General features: G+C 48.8%; 1 protein-coding gene across 1 annotated transcript in view; it reads left to right on the forward strand.

Moving 5' to 3' along the window:
- The first annotated feature begins 23,040 nt into the window (after positions 1-23,040).
- IGFBP2 (insulin like growth factor binding protein 2) overlaps positions 23,041-26,149 on the forward strand; it is a 108,024-nt gene continuing 104,915 nt past the window's right edge. Inside the window, exon 1 of the mRNA XM_054044362.1 lies at positions 23,041-23,435. Within this exon, the coding sequence (XP_053900337.1) occupies positions 23,054-23,435 (382 nt within the window). The 5' untranslated portion in view covers positions 23,041-23,053. The remainder of the gene's footprint in view (positions 23,436-26,149) is intronic.

Raw genomic sequence — 26,149 nt, forward strand, 5'->3', positions numbered from 1 at the left:
ACCGTCCCTGACAGGTGTTTGTCCAACCTGCTTTTAAAAATCCCCAATGATGGAGATTCCACAACCGCCCTAGGCAATTTATTCCAGTGCTTAACCACCCTGACAGTGAGGAAGTTTTTCCTAATGTCCAACCTAAACCTCCCTTGCTGCAATTTAAGCCCATTGCTTCTTGTCCTATCCTCAGAGTTTATCCTCAGAGAGATGATAAACAGGGAAACATACCCACAATTACAGTTTTACAGTCACTTTTCAGAGTGGCACTGCACTGCAAATCCAAATGTAGTTTATTTTGCTGTTTGCTGCTGGATTTCTAAGGTTTATATTTGTCCTCAGAGTAACATGAAAGAATTTGGTCTACTATATACGTGGCCCAAAAGTACTGGCCAAATTTCATTTGGGGTAATTCCATTTTACCGAACAACATTCCCACCGCTGTTTCAACTGGATACATTGTTTTTCTTCACTTTGTATCCTCAGCTATGATGTAGCATTTCTGTGCACAGTTAACCAGCTAGCCAGGTTCCAAAGCAAAAGTGGCTGCATTTTAGTACTGAAGTGATTTCTGCGTATAGCCTGTAAAGTCTCTAAAAATGTGAAATCACATTATCATTCCCAGTAGGACACTAGAACCTTAAGTAAAATAGCAAAAGAGTTGCTAGACACTCTATGTCCCATGGTACTTTGCTTGTGAAATATTTCATGCTCTGTTTATTACTTGTGTTATAGGGGTTATAGCCTCCATTGTATAGTAACTTTGGGTTATTTTATATAGATATATATTGTTGTGACAGGAGTCCCTAGATATCCCTAGCTGTTGTGTGTGGTTATGCAGGTTCTTTTTCTTGGTGTGCAAACTGCACTCTTCGTTTTCTGATGCATTTGGGGGGTCAGGTGGGGGAACTGTTGCCAACAGCAGCAGAGTTTGATCTCTGCCTTATTCTCTCTAACTAAAATCAGCTCTTGGTGCAGAATTGCTCTCTGGAAAATGGGCATTGGTGTTTGTACTGAGACTTCTGAAAGAGGGGTTTGCCTGCATGCTGTTTCTGACCACCTGTGTTCAAGGACTGGGGCATAAAATATAAATATACAGGTTACGCCAAGAAAACACTCAAATTTCACATATCTGATCTCTCCTCCAATTGGACGCAACCTTGTCACGCCCCCAAATCGGCTCAGCATTGGGGTGACGATATATAATAGTGAATGAGATCATATGTATCATCTCCAGCCATGACAGGTAGTGTACTTTAAAGCATATGATTAAATATCCTGTGCTGAGACCTTGTGGCTGTCTGGATAGTCCTTAGCTAACGCACTGTTATAAATACAATGATTATAATACTCAGAAGAGAGAATTCAACTAGTGCAAGTAACAGAAATAGAAAAATAAAAGGAGAATTTTCAACATTCACATTTGCATCTAAATATTTTTCTTATCAATACTGCTGATGGACAGAGGAGATAGTGCCTGGGTAGACAAAACCTTGTGCAGTGTGGCACTTTCTGATCCCTCAATATGAGAACTCCATCAAGAATCTGCATTAATTCCCATGAGCACAACCATTGGGGCAGGATTGGGGAGGAGTGTGACTGGTGCTCATCTGAGTCCATAAAGGAGAGAAAACCAAGGGCCCGACTCTGGAGGGCACCTGTGACCTGTGAAGAGGCAGGAGCAGAAGGTGCTGGGGCTGTGGGGAAGTGGCCCAGGGGATTGAGACAGACTGGTGGAGAAAGAAAGGTGGGGTAGCGGGAAGCTGTTGTTTACAGGGTTCCCGGGCTGGGACCTAGAGTAGTGGGTGGGCCTGGATCCCCCCATCCCACCACCACTCACCGCTGAACAAGTGGCCAGGCTAGGGACTGCTAAACCACTGTGAGGAACGGCTAGACTGTTGCAGAAGGAGTCCTCTGGATGGGGGGAACCTGGATTGTGACATGGCCGGAGGGCTGTGCCACGAAGCAGAGGCAGTGAGACTGGAACTGCAGGGGGTCTGCAGGCAGAGACAAGAACAGGAGAGCCACACCCACCGGAGGGCACACCTGCTGACCAGCGCTAGTTCTCAAAATGGCCAGCAGGAGGTGGCAGTATGGTGAGGGACCCCGTGACAGCACCTTCATCTCTCAGTGAGGGTAGCAGGACATGAGGGCTCTCAGCAACCCATGGAAAGTACTCTGCATCTCACACACTCCTGGAATCAGGCCCTCCCAGAGTTACAGTCACTCTGGCGATCAGGCGAAGAGAGGATTTGTGAAATTCCACTTTGGTTATGGGGGGCTGGGGAAGGGACAGAATTGTTCTACAAGTTTCCTGTTTATGGAATATTTCCTACTGTTACCTAACAGGTGGGAGACCCAAGGAGACATGAGTTTTATTTCTTGGGGATTTATTTGGGTTATAGTTGCACTACCTGAAGTAGTAACAACAATCTAAAAATCGATGATAGCTTTTTAAGAATTTGTACCTTGAGTTATAGGTTAAATAATGAAAGAACCCAGGAGGTCAAGTTGTCCATTCCTTCTTCCCCTATCCTTCCCAGTGCAAGACTGATCCCTACATTTTTTTCTAGTGCTTTGTCCAGTCTTGTTTTACTCATTCCAAGAGATGAGGCTTCTACTCCTGCCCCAGGGCGATTATTCCACAACCTCCTAGATCCCACCAGTTGGAAGCTTTTCTTGATATATATTCATCCTATAGTTTCCTTTTCTAAACTTCATCCCATTCCATTGAATCACACTCTGCTGGATCGCACAAGCAATTCCACTCCCTACTGTGACTTCCTGATCCTTTCAGACATACAGTGACTTTTAGGTGTTGCATTGTTACTCAAGGCAGTATCATAGCTTGAATTTCTATTGCCTAGGAAAGAGGGCAATGCTTATGCTTTCAACTATCTGAAGGGGGGTTCCAAACAGGATGGATCTAGGCTGTTCTCAGTGGTACCAGATGACAGAACAAGGAGCAATGGTCTCAAGTTGCAGTGGGGGAGGTCCAGGTTGGATATTAGGAAAAACTTTTTCACTAGGAGGGTGGTGAAGCACTGGAATGGGTTGCCTAGGGAGGTGGTGGAATCTCCTTCCTTAGAGGTTTTTAAGGTCAGGTTTGACAAAGCCCTGGCTGGGATGATTTAGTTGGGAATTGGTCCAGCTTTGAGCAGGGGGCTGGACTTGATGACCTCCTGTGGTCCCTTCCAACCCTGATCTTCTATGATTCTGTTACCAAATTCGTATGGCTCTGCTTGTGTTTTGAAATGCATTCATCCTGCTGACCTGATCCAGGACTCCTAGACACCAATGGAAAGCTAATGAGCACAAAAGTGAAGAGTGGCTTTAGTTTCCCAAATTTGTCAGATGGTGACCAAGTGATCTTGCCAAGTTCTTACTGTTATTGCACAGGGGAATTTGGGAGACTGCCTTACATGGAGCCAATCACTGTAGTATCTAGACACCAAAACCTGTGAGTTTGTGAAGTCATACACTTCCTCTTATGATAAAAGATAAACACCTTATCCATGGTAGATGTTTTTTAGCAGTTTTTCCACATTAAAAAAATCCTCTAACCTTGTTGAAAGATGCTGGATTGACTGGCCTGGAGATTGAAGGCTTCTGTGTAGTGACAGCCTGGGCAATGGCAATGAAAACTCAGAGCGACCAGTCTCAAGGTGAGAGGATACGATTGTTCAGTCCTCATAGCCCATTTAGCCTTTTCAGTCTGCTTAGACTGTCAACAAAGGTCTAGCACAGGTTTTGTGATGTGTTCAGCTGTTCACTAGGAACTGGACTAAGAACCCACCAACTCATTTCACGGAGGCTATTTATTTGACAACCAGCGGATGATTTTGGTCTCTACTGATATACTGTGGATTGGAATCAGCAACCGAGATGGAAAAAGGTCTGCATCTCATTACCAGTCCCTTTAGCCATCCAGTCCTTCAGCTGTCAGCACACATATTTCAATTCCAGAATCACTTCAAGTGGAGATTTTTTAAAGCAAGAATATCCTTGTAAAGACACTCTGGGACCTCGGACCAGAGCCAAGAGTTTTCTTTCCACTCCCTTGTACAGCTCCTCTCAGTGCCCTCCTATTCCCTCCTTCAATAGAAAGAAATCCAGGAGTCTCTGGAAGTCATTTATGCTCGCTTTGAGAAGGCTCCCTGGGTAACGTATGCCACATGTTTATTACCCTTATAAGCAATGTCACTATACCTGAGTATTTAGAACCCTGCTTGTTTGACCTCCTGCTCCCAGTGCACTGTTTTGTTGCGACGTGTTCTTTACATTTCTGGCACCAATTAAGATATTTTTGAAAAGTTTTTAGAAATAGATGCTAGACTTTTGCTACTAATAGGAGTTCAAATTCGCAACCATTGCGATTTACTGCACAACCCCCTGATTGAAAGCTACCTCCAACTAGGGTGACCAGATGTCCCTGATTTTTGGGTCTTTTTCTTATATAGGATCCTGTTACCCCCACCCCCTGTCCCGATTTTTCACACTTGCTGTCTGGTCACCCTACCTCCAACCTTCCCTGGAGAGGCTCCATTGCTAAATAAGTGGAGGTTGGAGGCATCCAACATCGAGGCCTGATTCTCCACTGCCTGGCACCCTGTGTAGATATTTACACCTGTGCAAAGTGGCTGCAAATTGCTGACATTCAGGTTTGACACCAACTTGGACACACAAGGTACAAGATAGTTGGGAAATCAGGCCTCTTGTGTTCACTCGTCCCAAGTGATACGCTTTCTTTTTACCCTGATTATATCTAATTGATGCTAAAGAAATCTAAATAATGATCTATCCTGGACAACTCTATTTGTTTTTTTTTAACTACTGTATGAGTCACCTAGAGTAGACTACATGTTTATGGGTGCCCTAAAAATACCAAAGATAGACAGTGTAAAAACAAGCAAATGCCCTACACAAGAAACCAGCCTAGAATGGATCCCTCTTCCCCCTCAGAAATAAACTTTAGGTAGACTATGAACAGAAACATTTCTGCTGTGAAAAAAAAGTTTAATTCATAGATTATAGGACTGGAAGGGACCTCGAGAGGTCATAGAGTCCAGTCCCCTGCCCGCATGGCAGGACCAAATATTGCCTAATGAAAAGTGACTCCGTGGATCTTAGTGAAGAGAGATCTAGCTATGAAATATTAGATGGGAGACAATCGTGTATTTGTACACGAATCACACAAAACTATCCAGCAGTGTTAAGGATTTCACTTTTATATAGCTTCCTTGCTGCACAGAAATCTTTATGCAGAGAGTGAACCAAAACCCAAAGAGGAAAGGACGGTTCTTTGAGAGAATTTAAACAAATGAAATGGTGAAGGGGAAAGAGAGTGAGAGGGAAAGAAAGTGGCATAGACAGATAAGCAGGGTAAGTGAAAAAATGACCGTTAAGCATTAAGAGTCAAGGACAGGGAATATAGAGAAGGCCAAGACTGAAAAAGCATATGACATTATTCTCCCAGACTAGATTATAAAAACTCATAACATTTCTGTTTGTAAGTGTAACCTGCGTTCGTATCAATGTAGATCTCTGTCCCTCTCTACAGGCTGGACCATGTAATGTAGTTTATAAGTCTGCTATTGCTGGTGCTTTTAAGCTGAGGCCTTTAGTTCACATTGTAAGTGCTTGTGCTTTTAGCTCAAGAGGTCTCAGGTTCAGTCCCTGCCAATGACCAATAAAAGGATGCTTGGACAAGCAGTAGTACTTGAGCAGTAGTTTCTTTGGATTTATTTAAATCTTTTTGGGTCTCCCACTTACATTGATTGCTGGGGCATTTTCTTATTCCTAGCCAATGTTTCAAGTGTATATCGGTGGTGTCAGACCTCAGTTGTCCCTCAGTGGAAGCTGTCCTAAGTTTAAAAAAAGCTGGATGGGGTGGGCCTTGCTGAGCTCCTTATTCTTCTTACTCACAAGTAACAGATTTTGTGGGTTAGGATGATGAATTGCAATTTGTCCTGTTTCTGCAGCCCTTCAAGAGAACCTGCTATAGGTACTGCTGTTGGTGGCCCTGGCGGTCTGGGTTTATTCTCTGTTGTTGAGGAAGTAGGTGGATCTGAATACAAAGAGGCAGGATGGACTAGTCCCTAATGAGATTTTAGCAGCAGGAGAGCAATTTCCAATTGGATTCCAAGAGGACTAGGAGACCGAAGTTTCAGGTGGTTCGATTTTGGTTCCTGGAGCTGATCATTATACACCAATTGCAGCCTAACGAGACACTTGATAAGGAGTTCGTCTCTCACTTTGGGCCAATTACCAAAAGCTGCTGCAATTTCTGAATCACTGTGCCTAGGATGGCAGCATCCCAAAAGTCTGGCACAGAGCAAAGCTGTTTCCAAACCAGGGAAACCACTGACAGACTGTAGCGATGCGGGACTCACCCTGCAGCGCCTCCTGCTGGCCGTCCAGGGAATTAGCTTATCCAGCCTTTGGAGCGCCCTCTGCAGGCCGATGTCCCACTTGTTGCTGGCCCCCGTGTCCCTCCCGGACCCTGGTGCCCCCTTAGCTCGGGTGCTGCCTCCTGGCAGTACCCCCACTCTCTGGGCTCCCCTCCCAGGGGACCCCCCACCCACTATCCCCATCTTGCCTCAGTGTTCACGGCCAGTCCTCATCTAGCCCCCGCACACTGGGGCGGACTGCAGTCTGTATCACTCATCATCGGCAAGGGGGTTTGAGCCTGCTGCCTCCGCCTACCCCTGGGCTGCACCCCTGCAACCCCAGTACCTATTTGGCCTTAGACAAGGCCCGCAGCCTGGGAGTTTTCCTGGCGGGAGCTCCCCGGCTCCCTGGCCCTATTCCCCAGCACTGCTGTACTCCGGTACCTTTCAGTTCCCATGCAGCCAGGTCCTCCCCTTTCTACCGCTAGAGAGGGACTGCCTGAGCTCCTGGCTTGCAATCCTTTTATAGGGCCTGATGGGGGCGTGGCCCCAGCTGTGGCTGCTTCCCCAATCAGCTGAAGTTTGCTGCTTTGCCCCGCCACAGCCCTCTCCCAGGGCTGTTTTAAGCCCTTCAGGGCAGGAGCGGGTGACCACCCCGCTACACAGACCCAAAGAGCTACTGTGACAGATTTGCCTGCTCTGTGTTACCTACAAGCTGATGGAGAGACTAATCCTGATGCAGACTAATGAGGTAGTCAATCCTCTGCTGCCTCCGACTGATGATGATACACCCAAGATCAGGTACTTTGTCTCATTGCCGACATAGAAAACGCATCGGAGTCAGGAAAGAAAGTGGGTGAAGGCCTTATTGGTCTGACAGCAGCATACGACATTGTGGGGCACGTCAGGCTGATTGCCAAACTGCTGCAAGTCATTCCTTCTAGGCCAACGGTGCCGCTCATCCGAGAAATTATTAGTAACTGGAGCTTCATCTTGCAAGTTGGGGAGAAAATCAGTCACCTCAAACATCTCGGTAATAGCCTTCCTCAAGGGTCTGTTTTGGCTCCCCTTCTTGTTCAATAGGTACACATACACAGCATCCACCTACTTCCTGAAACGGAGGCTGAGAAGAAGGTGTATGCTGATGACATCTATATTACTGACACTGGAAATCATAGACTATCAGGGTTGGAAGGGACCTCAGGAGGTCATCTAGTCCAACCCCCTGCTCAAAGCAGGACCAATCCCCAACTAAATCATCCCAGCCAGGGCTTTGTCAAGCCGGGCCTTAAAAACCTGAAGGGAATCTCAGTCAAAGTATGGACATTTTGACCGTTTTCTTCCAGAAATGGAGACTAATTCTCAGTGAAACCAAGACAGTGGCAACTCTTTTCCATCTAAACAATTGTCTTTCCAATTGACTCAGGGCGATCCATGTACAAGGATTATTACTGCCATTGGACAACCTGTGATCATGTATTTGGGAGTAAAACTTGGACTGTGGCCTGACATACTGGTCTCACATGGAACACCTGAAAATGAAGATCTCTTCCTGCACCACCTGGATCTGAAAACTATCGGGAACCTCTTAGGGGACAGAGCATTGGTCCTTCAGAAATCTGTATTGTCCCTGGTATTTGCTCTAGCGAAATACTGCTTTGTGGTCTGAGGGTGCAATTGCCACACTCAGCTTGTTAACAAAGAGCTAAATTTGGCCACTTGTATTATTAGTGGCTGCTTGAATTATACACCAGCCCCCAGTTGGTATGTGCTAGTGGGCATAGCTTCACCAGACCGTCGATGAGATGCCATTCTGTGTTGTCTGCCTCGAGAGCTGTGACCGATGAAACCAATGTATTCCATCTCTGATTGACCGATGCCGCACTTTCAGACGGGAAACAATACATAGTGCCAACTCGAAGGTCTGCTTCTATTCAGGGGAGGGATCCCACTTCTGCAGACTAGGGTCTGATACTAAGGCTGACCTCTCGATATGCCTTTGCTACAGCAGCTCACACACTCCTGGACAAGAGCGTTACTGGCCCTTTACTATGCCCAGATGATCAGCGCCACCAGAGAGCTGAAAACTAGGTTCTTAAAGAGTGCAAGTAACGGTGGGAAACAGTCTAACACGCTAAGTACATTCAGAAGTCTTTCACTGCACCTGCCTCCTTGTCCACTTGATTGCAGATCCTGGACCCGGCTCAACAGAGTACTTGGTAGTTAGTCCAGAGGTGCCACAACTATGCATCGTCTTGGCCTGGTTCCTCTCCACAGTGACCGCGGAGCAGCATTGCAGACAATAACTCATGTGCAGGGCCTGGATTTCCAATTAGCACGTGCCTATGGGCGCCGGCATTCCAGGGGAGCCTAAAAAGGGAAAAGTGGATTAAAAGTTAAAAAGTTAATACATACACCTCCTCTGTGGGTGGGCAGGCTCCTGGCACGGGTTGGTGGCCGGCCAGCATGTGGGGCTGGAGCAGGGTGATCGAGTCAGCGCGCCTGGGGGCGCCGTGAGCCACAGTCGGGCGGGGCAGCAGCTGAAGGTACTGGGAGCGTCCCAATCTTGGCCATGCCTCTGCCCCATGCTGGGCAGGGAGAGGGAGGGTTGTGGCCGACACCCCATTCACTTGCACCTGCTTGGGCAGAGCTGGAGCGCGGCTGCCGCGTGCCGGGCTGCGGGAGGGACGGAAGACACCTGGGAACCCCTCACGCTGGGGAGAGGTACAGTCCCCTCCTTGCGTCTCGCCTGGGGTGGGTGGGCTGTGCCCCGGCTTGGGCTGGGAGTGCCATACATGGCGGAGGGTCTTGTGCCTTCCTGGGGAGGCTGTGTTTATATTTCTTTTTGCTTCATTTCTTACGGAAAACACGAAGGTCAGCTGTAGGCAGAGGGGAGGCACTGAAGCTGCTGGACCTCGAGACGCGTAAGGTGTAAATCCGGCCCTGCTCATGTGGCAGGGGAGTGCCCAACTCAACATCTGGAGGGCAGTTAACAACGCCTTGATTTCCATCATACAGAAACCATGCTCTTGTTACAGAACCTGGAGATGGAGCTCAGCAGGGAGTAGCCAGGTCCCAGCGCTCTGTTGGTATTTGATTTCAGAATGTTATGGAAAGGAACGGTGTATTTTCACTCAAGGAAATAAACATATCCCTTTCCTCAAATTCATAGCAAGTGGCTTCTCTCTCCTCCCCCCCACCCCCCCCCCGCCACCGTGTGAGGCAATGCACTTATCATGAATGTTGAATTGCAGCTTTATTTGAACCAGCCCCTTTGTGTCTTCATGGCCGGGGGGGGGTGGGCTCTGTAATTGGATTTCAAGCCCATTTCTTTCCTTTTGTGAGAAAGCCTGGTCTAGTCAACTGAGCACGGACCTGGGAGCCTCCAATCATCTAATCCCAGCTCTGGCACTGATACTTTGTGACCTTGGGCAAGTCACTTCCAAGTAAGTCCGGAGGCAGAGAGGAGGACAGGGGTAGAAAGCTTCCCAAAAGCAATGCGGTGCACGGATCCAAAATAACATTAGTACTTCTTTCAGTGCCTCCAGGAATTCATATTTGAGAAGCTTTCCTTGGGTTTCTACACAGCACCGTGTCCTGTGGAAGTGCCTGTCCCTCTTGATGTCATTTGAGTGCAGCATTAGTTATAAGCCCCTTTTCTCTCATGATTATAGCTTCTTTCTTTCTTTCGACAGCCTTGGGGTTAGGAGGTACTGAGCACTGTGTAGGATTGGGCCCCAAGTATATCCCACAACCTTTTTTCTTGTCACCTTTGTCCTTCCCATCCCTGCTACCCTTTGCATGTCATCCTTGATGTGCTTGTAAGCTCCACGTTGTCCGCAACATATCTTGTGCGCCTAGAATATGGATGTATAGAAATAACCCATAATAAGAATTCCTCAAGTTCAGGAAAGATAAGAGGAATAAATACATTTCCTTTCCCGCAGCTGAGCAGAGTCCTTCTTATTCATTTCGACCAGGAGAACCTCAGTGTTTGGCCTCCACTTTTTGTCTGCTAGTTCATTTTTCTTAATTCATCATTGACAAACCACAGAGCCATAAAAGAATCAACTGACAACGTCTGTGGGGAAAAAACGGCCTTGAAAAGGGTCCTAGAAATACTGTAGCATTCGCAAACAATTCCAGTGGCTAATGCCTCAGTGAGACGCAGTCTCAGTTATAAGTTTTCTTTCTAGGAACAAGCCTGCATCTGTTTGGCAATGCCATATTTTGTAGCGTAAAATAAACCCTTGAGAACAAACAGCCCAGCTTATACGGAGGGTAAACGCCTGGGAACAGAGCTCACTTGTTAATCCTAAAACTGTCAGCAAAAGCCCACTGGAGAAATTATAGCCAGCTACTAGCACTAATTCTGTCCCTCCCCGCTTCCTCTACCAAATCCGAACAGCTGTAAAATCTTCATTGTTCTTCTAGAGCCCAAGAGATTTAAAACGAGGTCTCCTATTTTAACTTTGCCTGACTGGATCAATGAACAGCAACATCAGCAGTACAAGAAACATCAGAATCTATTGTATTTGCACCATTATTCTTTGGCTGGAGCCAACGAAAACAACATAAATAAAAGAAGGACAGTGGCCCAAGCACCTACTAAAAGAGGCATATGAACAGGAAATTCTGGTTCATTCCCACATCTGATCTGTATACTGTTTTTTTTCCCTTTGGTATCATTATGTTTAATATCATCCTGCAACACAAGCAGCTGTACCTACACTTTAGTTCCCCCCGCTCCTCCCAACAGATTTAAGAAGCACTCAGTGGAAAAATGATTTGTGCACTCTCTACCTAAACAATCGCTCTCCACAGGAATTTGTCACTGCCAGGGGTTATTAATGGCTTGCTCGTAAATACCCACGGCAAAATGAACTGTTGCAAAAATTAAGCGTGCGTTGAAAAATTGGTTTTAAATTGTCCCCTGGGTAATGACCTTTTGCCCACCAAAAAATGCAGGATTTGTTCGCTGTATAATTAAGTTCAGGCCATCTCTCTTACAGACACACAGAGACAGATGCTATCTAGTTACAAGTTAAAGGGCCATGCTGCCTCTAAAATACCTACCATATATCACAGCAGCATAACATTTGTAACTAAAGGGATACCATCTTTGAAAACTTTGAAGCCTCAAAATACGGCTTCATTAGACAAGTGAAAATATTTCATTTGACCCAAATGTCACTAATTAGTGAAACCAACTGTAGTTCATAAAAAATATACAAAAAGTCTCTTCCACCATTCCTGGGGAATTGTGTGTGTGCAGTTACATTGATTTGCTACATTTTCTATTGAACATCTGCTTAAATATGGACTTTAAATGGGGATTTTGAGTGAGTTGCATCTGAGTTTTCACCCCCCTCTATGATTTATGAGAGTCACAAAGCAAAATCTGTGATTTTTTTGTTTTTGTTTTTTCTTCTTTTCATTCTTAAGTATCTTAGGCCCAGAATTTAGCTTTTGTAATTAAAAAGGGTTTCTGTAAAATGAAACTTAATAGAAATAATTTCATTATTTGTTTTTAATATCAGTGAAAACTTTTTTGTTGTTATTGTTGGCTTGGATTTTAGGAGAACCCCCAGCACTTTCTGCAAACCAGATGTTGCAATGCACTGATAGTGCAAGAGAACTAGAAAATGAAATTGACTCTCCCAGGTGAAACTGAAAAGTCTGGATGAATTATCCATGTTGAGTGAAGTGGAAAAAGTAAATGAACTGCATAAATTTGGAAAAGCAAATTAGACCTTGAAAATTCTTTAATTTTTAATGATCCAAGGTGTTATTAGTAACGAGGGAATTTGATTTATAGCACTATAGACAATGCAACAAACACAGTTAAAATCACAGGAAGAATCATGAAAAACAAAAGTTAAGGTTCCAACGGGAGTGCTCTCTTCATCGCTCTGCACACTGCATGTGTTTTATGGAATATGGCTAATGTCACAGGCCCAGATCTTGCAAACATTGCCCATGAGTAGTCCCATGTTTAATGTTGTGCAGGTGGGTAAGCATTTGGAGGACCAGACTCATGAATAATAGAACACTGTATTAAGCTACCTATTTCATTTGAAAAAATAACAAATATTACATAAGTGCAACACAGCTCCTTAATGTTGCTGTTGGAACTAAAAATTCGTTTCCTGACTTTAATTTTAACTGCATAACCTTAATATGAATGGGGGTAGGGGATGGGGGGGATTTGTTTACATTTAATTTCTTAGTGTTTTGTTAAGTGGAAAAAGTAAATCGCCTTTGCTTAATAATGTTGCTATTTAAAAGGTCCCATGTAAACCATGATGTTTATACATCACTGAGTGAGCGTAATGGGGATTTTTCTGCTGTTTTACATTTTTATGGCAGTATCTTCAAAATGGAAAAATTGTCCCAGCGGAAGCCCTGGTCCCTGCTTAAAGTCTTTCTGCCTGAGCCTGTTCCAACCTGTCATGTGAATATTTGTGACTCATGAGTAACACATGGCCAAACTGAAGAGCCATTTGTAATTCACACAAATGTTCATGAACACTGTTTTTTCAGTTTTTATGACTAAAGTCCTGGACAAAATGTCTATGTTTGTCCTTCATATTTTAAACCAAGATGTACGGCTTTCTCTCTGTAAGGCCTGGAAAGCACGGCCTGCTTTGTTTGTTTGATTTGGGTTTTCAGACACTAGTGCAGACCGGCTGGATATGGAAAGGCCTTCGAGCAGGACAAGGAATTAACACCATGGGCACACTATACACCTCTACCCCGATATAACGCGACCCGATATAACACGAATTCGGATAGAACGCGGTAAAGCAGCGCTCCGGAGGGGAGGGGCAGGGCTGCGCACTCCAGTGGATTAAAGCAAGTTCGATATAACGCGGTTTCACCTATAACGCAGTAAGATTTTTTGGCTCCCGAGGACAGCGTTATATCGGGGTAGAGGTGTACTTCATTTCTGACAGTTGGAGCACTGAGATCTCATTGACAGGAGCTTTGTTTTGTTTGTCCATGGGCAGCATGAGCTAATTAAAGATCTTGATTTAAACCCACTGGGGAAGCACCAGGGTCCTTAACTCAAAGGGGACAATGACACAGATGTCATCTTTGTCTTTGTCTTTTCCTCTGTTGTCAGAGAGACTCGAAAACATAAGACTCACTACGCTTTCATGCACCCGTGACAGTATCATACATGAAGAAAAGCAACAGCAGTGTCTGAATTTGCTAGAGCCGACTGAATTCTGTAGGAAGTCGGGTGACCAGATGTCAGGATTTTATGGGGACAGTCCCAATATTTGGGGATTTTTCTTATATAGGCTTCTATTACCTGCCACCCCCTGTCCCGATTTTTCACACTTGCTGTCTGGTCACCCTAGTAGGAAGGGATCAGAGGTACAAGTGAAACTGTAACTCATTGGTCAGTGTAGGTTGTGTGTCCTTCTCTGTGAGTGGGCCACAGAAGACGTGAGTCTATTACAGCATTTAGCTTAAGACAAGGCTCTTTAGCTCAGGCTGCCGTGATTTATGCTTTCAGCTCCGGAGGTCCCTGATTTAGGTCTGGTCTACACGACAAAGTTAGGTCGACGTAAGCCACCTTGCACCAACCTACTTGTGCATGTATCTACACTTAGATTTGTCTCCCACTGATGTAAGTACACTGTTACTGTGAGATGGTAACAACACCTCCCCAAACGGCATTGAGCCACAGTTGATGTACTGAGGTTGATACAGCATGAGTTAAGATGCTGCGTTAGTTACGTTAACCCTAACAGTCCTCCAGCAGCTGTCCCACAATGCCTGACACTGACCACTCGGGTCACATCTGGGAACTCCACTGCCCAGAGGTCACGGAGACTGGAAGGGCCCCAACCCATGTAAAGCCTTGTGAATTTTTGAAATTCACAGCCTTTTTCTGATTGCCCAGTTTGGCTAGCACACCTTGCAACTCTCCATTGTTGTGTGCAACTGCCCAGCTGACGACGCCGACGACACATTTGAGACGCGTACTGGCTTGGAATAGTCAGAAGATAGTGGATCTCCTGGGCCTGTGGGAGAATAGGTTATGGACATAGAAATGTGGACACCTCTGAGCATTTTGCACAGGGGATGCAGGAGAAGGTGTATGGCAGGGATTAGTAGCAGAGTTGCAGGAAAGGGAAGGAACTGTGTCAGGCATATCAAAAGGACAGGGATCTGAACAGTTAATCCAGTGCTGAGCTGAAGACCAGCTGCTTTTACACAGAGCCACATGCCATACTTGGGGGAGACCCCACTACCACCCTATAGACTGCCATGGATACCTCTGAGAAGCCTGAGTCACAGGCCCCTAATGTGAACAGTCAGGAGGAGGATGGGGGGCATGCAATGGAGGGGGAGGAGGGTCCAGCTATTCTGCAAGCCAGGATCTCATTGAGACTCCGTTGAAGTCCCGTCAGTCCCAGAATTCAAGTATGGAAGAGCCTGATGCAGGGGAAGGAACCTCGGGTAAGTGTGTAGTTGTATTTCCCATTACAATAATGTACCGATGGCACCTCCAACTTAACCAGACCCAGTACTGACTTTTCATGAATTTACTTGTGCTAGAAGAGGTAGCAGCACAACAAACAGAAGTAGCGTTGCTATCTGCTTTTCCTTCCTCTGTAAGTTGGGTGTGTGTGGCGGGGAGGGGGAACCATGCAGAGCAGTTTGTTTATGTTCACAGAGATGTTCTTTGAATCCTCCTGAGAGCTCACTGAAACTTTCATGGAGGTACTCTGCAATCTTCTCCCAAAGGTTTCTAGGGATGGCAGCCTTATTTCTTCCTCTGTGGTAGGCCACTTTCCCATGCCAGTCAGCAATAACTTTGGCAGGCACCATTGCAGTACACAGGCTAGACGCATACGGGCCTGGGTGGCTTCAGGACATGAGCAGCAATTGTGTTTTCTGTGCCTTTCTTACCCTCAGGAGTAAGATATCAGCTAAAATCACCACCGCCTATGGAAAATGGTGCCAGTATTCAGTTCCATTGCCCAATATTCATAGATTCAAGCAATTCTCTCCTCATTTTCCTCACCCCTGGTGGGCAATATTCTCCATGGCTGGGGCTGTAAGTGGTACTGTGCACAAGCTCCCCGAAGCAGAAGTGTCAATAAGCATGTCATGTTTAAAACTTATGGGGAGCAAGGGAAAGGAGTTCTGAATCTTAACTTTCACTTTCTGTTGTGCCTATACCAACAATGGTACCGCTGTGTGTTTTATCTGCAGCTGCCGCCATTGCAGCCTTGAGGGGTTCCCTGAATCCCTGAGTCAGACAAGGAGGAGAAAGAAGAGAACATGTTCAATGAAATCCTGCGTGCCAGTGAGCAGATATTATGCAGGACACACCATAGGGATGTTTCCTTCACAGAGACCAGTCTTGTGGGTAAACAACGTCAGCGTCCTTTCAGTCTACCAAAAGCTCATTCAACTGTAATTCTGCCCCTGCTGAGCCAGTAGTTGAATCATTCCTTAGTGCTGTCAAGCTGGCCAGGGTATGGCTTCATGAGCCAAGGGAGCAAGGGGTAGGCTGGGTCCCCAAGGATTGTGATTGGCATTTCAACATTGCCAGTGGTAATCCAGCAGTTGGGAAAGTGTAGCCTTTTATTTTATTTTATTTAAAGTGAATTTTGTAATGTGGTATTACACCACTGTGGGTTCGGCTCTGGTGACTACAGTTTCAAGATCAACAGAATGAAAGTCACCTCTGCTACTTGCTTCAGGTTGAGAGTCCCTACAAACAAATAAAGACCAAGGATAGTGGCCATACATACATTTCACAAGTACAAGGTCTAGTCTGTTTTACAAGTTTTATTAAAGTTACAGTTAAGTTATGATTACCCAAGCATTTAGAAATTCTATACAGACCTAGGCACAAGTTACAAATATTGTTATACTCACACCCTTAATTATATTCTTGAGGTCTGATGACTGCCTTGCCAATTGATCATCAGTAGAGGAATAGTTCCTGCTGGAGTTTCACAAAGGGAGCTCACTTTTCCCAATCTGGGCACCCTCTTTTTAAAATGGGATTCTGACTATACCTCATTAGGATATATGCACATAATGCACCCTGCGGTTAGGGCATGTGTTAGAAAAATGTGACTACCACATATCTTGTAATCAAAAAATTACTCTTACTGTTAATTTTTCTCAATATCACTTGTTGGCACATCTTTTCCCATAATCTTGTGGCATCAGGTCATTCTTTGGTCACTTACTTATGTCAAGCATTTCTTAAGCCTAAGGCCTAGTATGGCTTAGTCGGTAAGCCTTGCGTTTTAGCCCTAGTTTAGGGATTGGCAACCTTTGGCATGTGGCTCGCCAGGGTAAGCACCCTGGCGGGCCGGGCCGGTTTGTTTACCTGCCATGTCCACAGATTCGGCCAATCGCGGCTCCCAATGGCCGCGGTTCACCTCTCCAGGCCAATAGGGGCTACAGGAAGTAGTGTAGGCCGAGGGATGTGCTGGCCGCCGCTTCCCGCCACCCCCATTGGCCTGGAACAGCAAACCGCGGCCAGCGGGAGCTGCGATCAGCCAAACCTGCAGATGCAGCAGGTAAATAAACCGGCCCGGCCCGCCAGGGTGTTTACCCTGGCGGGCCACGTGCCAAAGGTTACCGATCTCTGCCCTAGTGACTTAGATACCTAATGCGTAATTATCCCTACTAACTACTGATCAATCTTATACTTCTATAATCCTACGATTTAACTCTATTTAGCATACAATGATTATATGTGACTTAACATGTTAGTTAATCATAACATCACACAATAAATGAACAATAAACTAAAGTAACTGGCTACAAAAGAAAGTCCCTCTTGTAGCTTTCTGAACAATCCTGTGTTCTTAAAGATGTGAGCGTCAGGCACCTTATCTGACCAGCCAACAAGAATGAAGTGTCCCCAATGATCCACCAGCTCTTCCATAGCCACAGAAAAGTAGCCCTTTTTGTTCTCTTTAGCAAGGAGGTGTGATGCCAAAATAGGGATGTGTGTGCCATCTATTGCTCCATCGCAGTTTGGGAATGCGCTGCTGCAATCCATCCACTATGTCCTGCACATTGCAGAAGATCACAGTCCTGTGTAGCTGGAGACGATTAAATGGCCCTGTACACTTGTATGACAGTGGCCCCCACAGTGGGTTTTCCAGTTCCAAGATGATTTCCCACTGACCAGTAGCAGTCCAGTGTTGCACATTTCCTCAGTGTGTTGCAAGTTTCCCCAGCCTTCCACATCTGAAAGTTCTGCAGCCTCTTCTCTTCATCCTAAACCTGCATTATGATGTAATCCCACCAATCAGTGGCCCAGAAATGGCGCTCACCATCTGCAGATGCTCCAGGGTTGCCACCAACAACCTTGAATTAGTTCTTGCTATGTCTCACAGCAATCTGTCCTTTCCCACTGATTCGGTTCTTCTTATGACTCCGCAAATACGAGAGAATCATGCATCCTGTGCACGCAATGCTCATCACAATAGCGCAGAGCTATGCAGGCTCCAATCTTCTGTAAGAAATGGCAGACAGCAAGGAGAGCCACGTGGGTTTGTGGGATTTTAAAAAAAGGTGTGAAAATTATGGGATATAGATAACATTATGGGATGGAGACATAGGCGCCAACTTTTCCCGGCACTGGTGGGTGCTCGAGGCCCCTCCCCGGGCCCTGGCCTGACTCCACCTCTGCCCCGCCCCCATTCCAACCCCTTCCCCAAAGTCCCTACCCCAACTCCGCCCCTATTGGACTCCTTCCCCAAATCCCCACCCCGGCCCCACCTCTTCCCCGCCTCCTCCCCTGAATGCACTGCGTTCCTGCTCCTCCCCCTCCCTCTCTCCCAGCGCTGTTTCTCAGCATCAAGCGCTGGGAGCTAGGGGGAGAAGCAGGTCATGGCGCGCTCAGGGGAGGCGGAGGTGAGGTGGGACAGGGAGGGGAGCTGCCGGTGGGTGCAGAGCACCCACCAATTTTTCCCCTTGGGTGCTCCACGGAGTTCATGCCTATGGATGGAGGCTGTTGCACGCTGGCAAGTTGAACCCTTGCTGCCAGTCAACCCTGCACAACTCATTTCTGTCCTACTATGCGTTGTCAAAACTTCTCAAAAGACAGTGCCCTGGGCAGTGCGGGTTGCGCACTGAGATACCTACCCATGGTGCACCGCACTGTGTATTGACACAAGTGCTCCTGGTGACTATGTGCAGTGCGGACGCAAGTATCCACCTGCATAAGTGATCTGCTAACTGCGGTGACTTTACGCCACTGTAACTTGCATCGACCAAAGTTTGTAGTGTCGTCATGGCCTTAGTCCCTGATATAGTGCCAGGATGGCATCCATCACACACCCACTCAGGCTATGTCTACAAGGCAGCTAGACACCTGTGGCTGGCCTGTGCCAGCTGGAGTCCCAGGGTCCCAGCGCTCAGGCTCCGGCCCAAGCCTGGAAGTCCACACAGCAATGAAACAGCTCTGCATGGGCAAGGCGTAGGTTTTTCTTTATTGTGTAGACCCTAATGTAAGGTCCTGAGCTTGTTTGGCGCCTCTAGGTACAGTAACTCCTCACTTAAAGTCGTCCCGGTTAACGTTGTTTCGTTGCTGATCAATTCGAGAACGTGCTCGTTTAAAGTTGCGCAATGCTCCCTTCCAATGTTGTTTGGCAGCCGCCTGCTTTGTCCACTGCTTGCAGGAAGAGCAGCCCGCTGGAGTGAGCTGGTGGGAGCTTGGAACCAGGGTGAGCCGGCAGCCCACCTATCAGCTCTACTAAGTTCCCTGTGCGGCAGCCGCCCAGCAGGCTATCAATTGCCTGGCAGTTCAGCTGTCCCTCCCCCCACTGCCATGTGCTGCTCCTGCCCTCTGCCTTGGAGCTGCTCCCAGGAGCCTCCTGCTTGCTGGGGGGGGGGAGAGGGGTGCTAATGTCAGGGTGTCCCCCTCCACACGCTCCTGTCCCCCCGTACCTTATCGCCACAGAGAATGGGGTGAGGCAGGGCTGGCTTTAGGCCGATTCCCCCGATTCTCCAGAATCGGGTCCCACGCCTGAGAGGGCCCCACTCTGGGTCTTCTGCGGCAGGGGGTCCGCTCCGGGTCTTTGGCGGCACTTCGGCGGCGAAGGGTCCTTCAGTGCCACGGAAGACCCGGAGCCGAGTAAAGGACCCCTCACCGCTGAAGTGCCGCCGAAGACCGGGACCACCATCGGGTCTTTGAATCAGGCCCCGCAGTTCCTAAAGCCGGCCCTGGGGTGGGGGACACGACAGGGCTCAGGACCGAGGGAGCTTGCTGACAGCAGCTGCTGTCTCAACTTGCTGATCTACTTAAAAAGGCAATGTACTTAGAGTGGGGTCAGCGTACTTAAAGGGGCAACATGTGTCTCTGTCTCACACACACGGTGTGTGTGTCTGTCTCTCTCTGCCATGCTGTCTCCCCCTCTCCATTCCTGCTGCCTTGTAGAGTGTGAGGCTACATTAACAACAAGGTGTTAACCCTTGAGGGTCCAGCTAAGTGCTAGTTCATCATTTAGCAATATATATCCCACCCTCTGACTTCACCACCTCAACTAAGCTTCACAATCATAGAATATCAGGGTTGGAAGGACCTCAGGAGGTCATCTAGTCCAACCCCCTGCTCAAAGCAGGACCAATCCCCAACTAAATCATCCCAGCCAGGGCTTTGTCAAGCTTGACCTTAAAAACCTCTAAGGAAGGAGATTCCACCACCTCCCTAGGTAACCCATTCCAGTGCTTCACCACCCTCCTAGTGAAATAGTTTTTCCTAATATCCAACCTAAACCTCCCCCACTGCAACTTGAGACCATTGCTCCTTGTTCTGTCATCTGCCACCACTGAGAACAGCCGAGCTCCATCCTCTTTGGAACCCCCTTCAGGTAGTTGAAGGCTGCTATCAAATCCCCCCTCACGCTTCTCTTCTGGAGACTAAACAATCCCAGTTCCCTCAGCCTCTCCTCATTGCTGTGTACAGTATTAAATTGTTTAAAACTTATACTGTGTATATGTGTGTGTGTGTGTATGTGTGTTTATATATATATAGCCTTTTGTCTGGCAAAAAAAATTTCCCTGGAACCTTACCCCCTCCCCCCCCCCCCAGTTACATTAATTCTTATTGGGAAATTGGATTCGCTTAATATTGTTTTGCTTAAAGTAGCATTTTTCAGGAACAGAACAGGAACATAACTACAATGTTAAATGAGGAGTTACTGTAGCTACTGCAATAGAAATACACCTCTACCCCGATATAATGCTGTCCTCGGGAGCCAAAAAATCTTACCACGTTATAGGTGAAAGCGCGTTATATCGAACTGGCTTTGATCCGCTGGCGCACGCAGCCTCTCTCTCTCTCCCCCCCCCCCCGCCCGCCCCGGTGCGTTGCTTTACTGCATTATATCCGAATTTGTGTTATATCAGGTTGCGTTATATCGGGGTAGAGGTGTAGTAATAAAATAACTGCAGTTCTCAAGCCTTCTCTCACTAACTTTTCTTTTATCTGGCTGAACTTACAATTGGCTCCCCTATTGCAGGGCATTGACTTTTCTTGGAGTAGGGAGAAGGATTGTCCAATGGTTAGGGCCCAAGCCTAGAACTTGGGAGACCAGAATTTTGCTCTGCCACAGATTCCCAATATGAGCCCGGGCAAGTAAATTGGCTTTTGTGTGCCTCAGATCCCTATATGTACAATGGTGATACTAATATTTGCCTATCTCACAGGGGTGTTGTGAGGATAAATCCATCAAAGATTGTGAAGCACTTTGAGATCTACTGATGAAAAGCACTATATAAGAAATAGGTATTATTAGATCTGCTGGGTTCTCATCAGGAGTAGTGACTGGGTCAACCTCCAAAGGTTTGGAGGTTTGGTTCCTTAAGCATCAATATCTGGATGCCTCTATGAATCTCTGGAATCTGGGAAATCTCACAAGCAGAGGGGTTTGGTCATGTGGTTTGGCGCTTCCAGTTTCATCTGGATACAACTATGCCTTTCTTGTTGCACCCTCCATCTGAGAATCATTAAGTGCATTACAAACACTTAGGAACCCATGCAAAGTAGGGAGTAGATATACAGAATATACCTCCCTTAATCAAAACTTGCTGAATTGGAACATCTCTCCAGAAACGTATTTAAGACCAGTGATATTTAACAGCAATGAATGCTTCGTATGGACTAGGGAGGAAGCATGGTTTTGTGGTTAAGCCAGAAACCTGGGAAGTAGAAGATCAGGTTTATATTCTTGGCTCTGCAAAAGACTTGGGATGTGCCCTTGAGGAAGTCACTTAACTTCTCTGTGCCTTAGTTTCCACCTCTATACCATTAGGATAGCACTTCCCTACCTCTCAGAGGTGTTGTGAGGCGCTTGGATAGAAAGTGCTATTAATAATGGGTGTGGAAATTCACCTTCCAGGGGTTTCTTCGGGAAACAGAGGGGTGCCGAAGTTTCTCATGTGTGTTTCAGCCTCAAACTGATTCTGCCTCCTCCTTTAGGAGCTTCTTTCAGTCCTTCCATAGCTGGGATCTAGACACCAAGTGCCTGGTTTCTTTCAACTCTGCCTGTCCCCGCTGTCAGTTTGCTTCTTCCACACGGAGTACACATGCTGGGCACATCTCAGCTGGCACGCAGACGGGGCAGCCCTTGATCCCAATCATATTCACTCTTCAAAACTCCAGTGGCTTGGCTGACATGGAAACAAACACCAGCCAGATTCCTTGGCACAGGACTTGAGCAGCCCCCTAACCCGGCACTGGGGGAGGGCAGCCCCCTAACCTGGCACCCAGCAGTGGGGGTTAGGGGGGAAGACTGCGGGAGGAGGGGGAATTTAGTCCGCCCCCGCCGGCCGGCACTGGGGGAGGGCAGCCCCCGAGCCTGCCCCCTCGCCAGGCACGGAGGGAACAGGAATTTAGCCTCCCTCCACACTCCCGACACTGGGGGGGGGGGAGGGGCAGCCCCCGATCCCGGCCCCCCCGGCACTGGGCTGGAGAGGGGCAGTTCCCGAGCCCGCCCCCCCCCCCGGCTCTGGGCTGGAGGGGGGCAGCCCCCGATCCCCCCCGCACTGGGCTGGAGAGGGGCAGTTCCCGAGCCCGCGCTCCCACCCCGGCTCTGGGCTGGAGGGGGGCAGCCCCCGACCCCCCGGCACTGGGCTGAGGGGGAAGGAAGTCCCCGAGCCCCCTACCCCCGGCACTGGGCTGGAGGGGGGCAGCCCCGATCCCCCCCCGCACTGGGCTGGAGGGGGGCAGCCCCCGATCGCCCCCCGCACTGGGCTGGAGGGGGCAGTCCCCGATCCCCCCGATCCCCCCCCGCACTGGGCTGGAGGGGGGCAGTCCCCGATCCCCCCCCGCACTGGGCTGGAGGGGGGCAGCCCCCGATCCCCCCCCCGCACTGGGCTGGAGGGGGGCAGCCCCCGATCCCCCCCCGCACTGGGCTGGAGGGGGGCAGCCCCCGATCCCCCCCCGCACTGGGCTGGAGGGGGCAGTCCCCGAGCCCCCTACCCCCGGCACTGGGCTGGAGGGGGGCAGCCCGCTCCCCGCGCTGAGGCGGAGGCGGAGGCGGGGGCGGGGGCCGGCCCCGGCCGGGGGTGGGCGGAAGGGGCGGCTCTAGGACCCGGCGGCCGCCGGCTCCCCGGGGGGCCGGGAGGAGGCTTCCACCTGCCCGCCCGCCCCGCCGCCCCGCACTCCCGCGACGATGCTGCCGCGGGTTGGTCGCTGCCGCCCGGCTCCGGCCGCCTGGCTCCGGCTGCTGCTGCTGGCGGCGGCGCTGCCCCGGCCGGCGCTGCCCGAGGTGCTGTTCCGCTGCCCGCCCTGCAGCGCCGAGCGCCTGGCCGCCTGCGCCCCGGCCGCCGCCTGCCCCGAGCTGGTGCGGGAGCCCGGCTGCGGCTGCTGCCCGGTGTGCGCCCGCCTGGAGAACCAGTCGTGCGGGGTGTACACGCCGCGCTGCGCCGCCGGGCTCCGCTGCTACCCGCACCCCGGCGCCGAGCTGCCGCTGCAGGCGCTAGTGCAGGGCCAGGGCACCTGCGCCCGGAGACGGGACGCCGCGGAGTACGGGGCCAGCGCCGAGCCGGGCGCAGGTGAGGGGAGCCCGGGGGGGCGGGACAGCGGGGGGGTCCGCAGGTGAGGGGAGCCGGGGGGGGAGCGGGACAGCGGGGGGGTCCGCAGGTGAGGGGAGCCCGGGGGCGGGCGGGCGGGACAGCGGGGGGGGGTCCGCAGGTGAGGGGAGCCCGGGGGCGGGCGGGCGGGACAGCGGGGGGGGTCCGCAGGTGAGGGGAGCCGGGGGAGATCGGGATAGCGGGGGAGAGGTCAGCAGGTGAGGGGAGTGGGAGGGGGTGGGACAGCAGGGGGGACGGGAGCTGGGCTGAGAAAGATATGGGGGGCTGGTGAGGGGAGCTGGGCTGCGGGAGGAGTGGGTGGGTGATGGGGACCGGGGTGGGGTGAGGGGAGTTGAGGTGAGGGGGAATCTGGAGGGGCAAGTGAGGTGAGTGTGAGTGGGCAGGGGCACCCCAGTGGGGTGAGGAGGACCCCAGTGGGGGAGGGGAGACAGGCTGAGGGGCAACCTGGGGGGTGGGTGAGGAGAGCTGGGGGAGTGGGTGTTAAGGTGAGGGGGAGCTGGGGGGTGAGCGAGGGGAGCTGGACTGTGGGAGAGCCAGGGGTGCAAGTGAGTGGGACTCCAGTGGGGAGAAGGGAGCTGAGGCAGGGGGATCCTGGGGAGGGGGCAGGTGAAGGACATCTCAGTGGAGTGAAGGGAGCTGGGCTGAGTGGGAGCCCAGGGGGTGGTGGCTGAGGGGAAGCCTGAGTGAGGGGAGCCCGGGGGGGGTGGTTGAGGGGAGCCAGAGGGAGAGGCAGCTGAGGGGAGCAATGAAACAGCCCCGGGTTGGCTGACATGGGCTAGCAGCGGGTTTTTCTTTGCTGTGTAGACGTACCCTAAGGGTACATTGCTAACATAATGGCTGTGTCTACACTACCACTTTCAGCGCTAAAACTTTAATTGTTCAGGAGTGTGAAAAAACACTCCCCTGATTAAAAAAGTTTTAGCACTAAAAAGCACCAGTATAGACAGCGCTTAATCGCCAGAATAAAGCTATCACCCCTTGTTCAGGGTGGTTATTTTTTATCGCTGGGAGAGCTCTCCCCTGGGATAAAGCGTGTCTACATTGCCCACATCACAGTGCTGCCTGATCTTGTTTGGAGCTTCTAGGTAGCATAAAGTATGTAAAGATCTTTAGAGAGCCAAAACTCCTGAGAACAACTTGATGTGAAATTTTGCTCAGCTTACAGAAAACAAATGTTAAGGGTCTGATTTTACACTCTCCAGAAAATCGTGGACATTTAGGTTTGTCATCTTGAGTTGCCTTTCCAGTTTTTACTTGTGCTGTTAGAAGGGGGTGGGGGGAAGCACAATAACTTCAGTACAAATTTAAGTGTCAGCCTGGATTTCCTTACTGAATGCTGTTTTCTTGCATTTGTGGATTTATCTCAGAACTTTTGTTACTTCAGTGCGGTTTTTTGTCTGGTTTTAAGTTTCTTGTTTTCTTGCAGTTTGTGTAATTATTTTTATATATATATATAACACACACAATAACAAATTTTAAAACACTTTAGTGCTCTGTATGTGTTACTCTGTAATGCCCATAGGGATGAATAATGAAAATAATGGCAAATCTTTAACCAGAGCAGTATAAAGCATGGTGTTTTAATACTCAGAGCTGAACATGTCTTTGCAAAAGGGGTTGGACATCTTCTCGCACCAAAGAGCGAAGGATTCAGTCATTTCGAGCTATGTAAGTTTTAACAGGTTGTTGCAACCATTGGGGGGAGGGGGAGGAAAGTTCCTAATAGCAGAAAATACTGTCAGCTTCCCCTGATGTTCTTTTGTTGAAATTCATATTGTACCTTCTAGCTGCAGCATGCACCCAAAATAAGGATGGGAGAGGTTTGTTTTTCCATTTCAAACAGGAACGGAGAACCATGAAATTCATTCTGTTCAGCTCTCACGTTTGAGGAGCAGGGGAAGAATCAAATTCACTTTCAGACGCTGGTGTCAAATAGTTTGAAATATGCTATGTTGTAGGAGCGGTTTTCTCTTGCAAAAAGGCAGGTGCTGATCCTTCCTTTTTATGCATTTCAAGGAATTCGCCCAGTTTTCACGCTTCCAGTTTGAAAAGTCTCCTTTTGCTGATTGGGGATTGGAATGGGAAACTCGTATGTTATTCTTTAAATTAGGGGGTTGGCAAGTTATTTTATCTCTGATGAGAGGCAGGAAGGTTGCCCAAGTGAAACAAGGCATAAGACTCTGAAAATTCTCCTGCTATGGGCTCCAGCATTGTTTAGTCTTCCACTTAGGTCTGCAATGCCAATCCAGAAACGGTTGTAGGCAGAAAGAAACATAAACCACCACGCAACTAGGAAACATGCAACACTGCTCATTGCACAAGGGGTTGGGGGTATTTTGAAGCTGTTGGGAATGTTGGAACAAAATAACAACAGTCTGTGAAAATCTGAGTGAGCATTTCTAGATGCACCCTTGGGGCCGGATGCCACAGGGTGCTGAGTGCTCTCAACTCCCACAGAAGTTGGAAGCTGAGATGCTCCGCACCTCTCAGGATCTGGTCCTCAGCAATAGTTTTGATGCCATTGAAATCTGTACTCTTTTTTACAGTTTATTTTACATCATTTTATAGTAAATTTTACACTCTGCCCACAGAAACTGTATAAGTGCGGGACCAAATTTGTTGCCATCTATCTAAAGTGATTATATGGCTTCCACCATATCTGAGGACCTCAGAAT

The sequence above is a fragment of the Malaclemys terrapin genome, chromosome 11 (assembly GCF_027887155.1).
Source record: "Malaclemys terrapin pileata isolate rMalTer1 chromosome 11, rMalTer1.hap1, whole genome shotgun sequence".
Lineage (NCBI taxonomy): Eukaryota > Metazoa > Chordata > Testudines > Emydidae > Malaclemys > Malaclemys terrapin.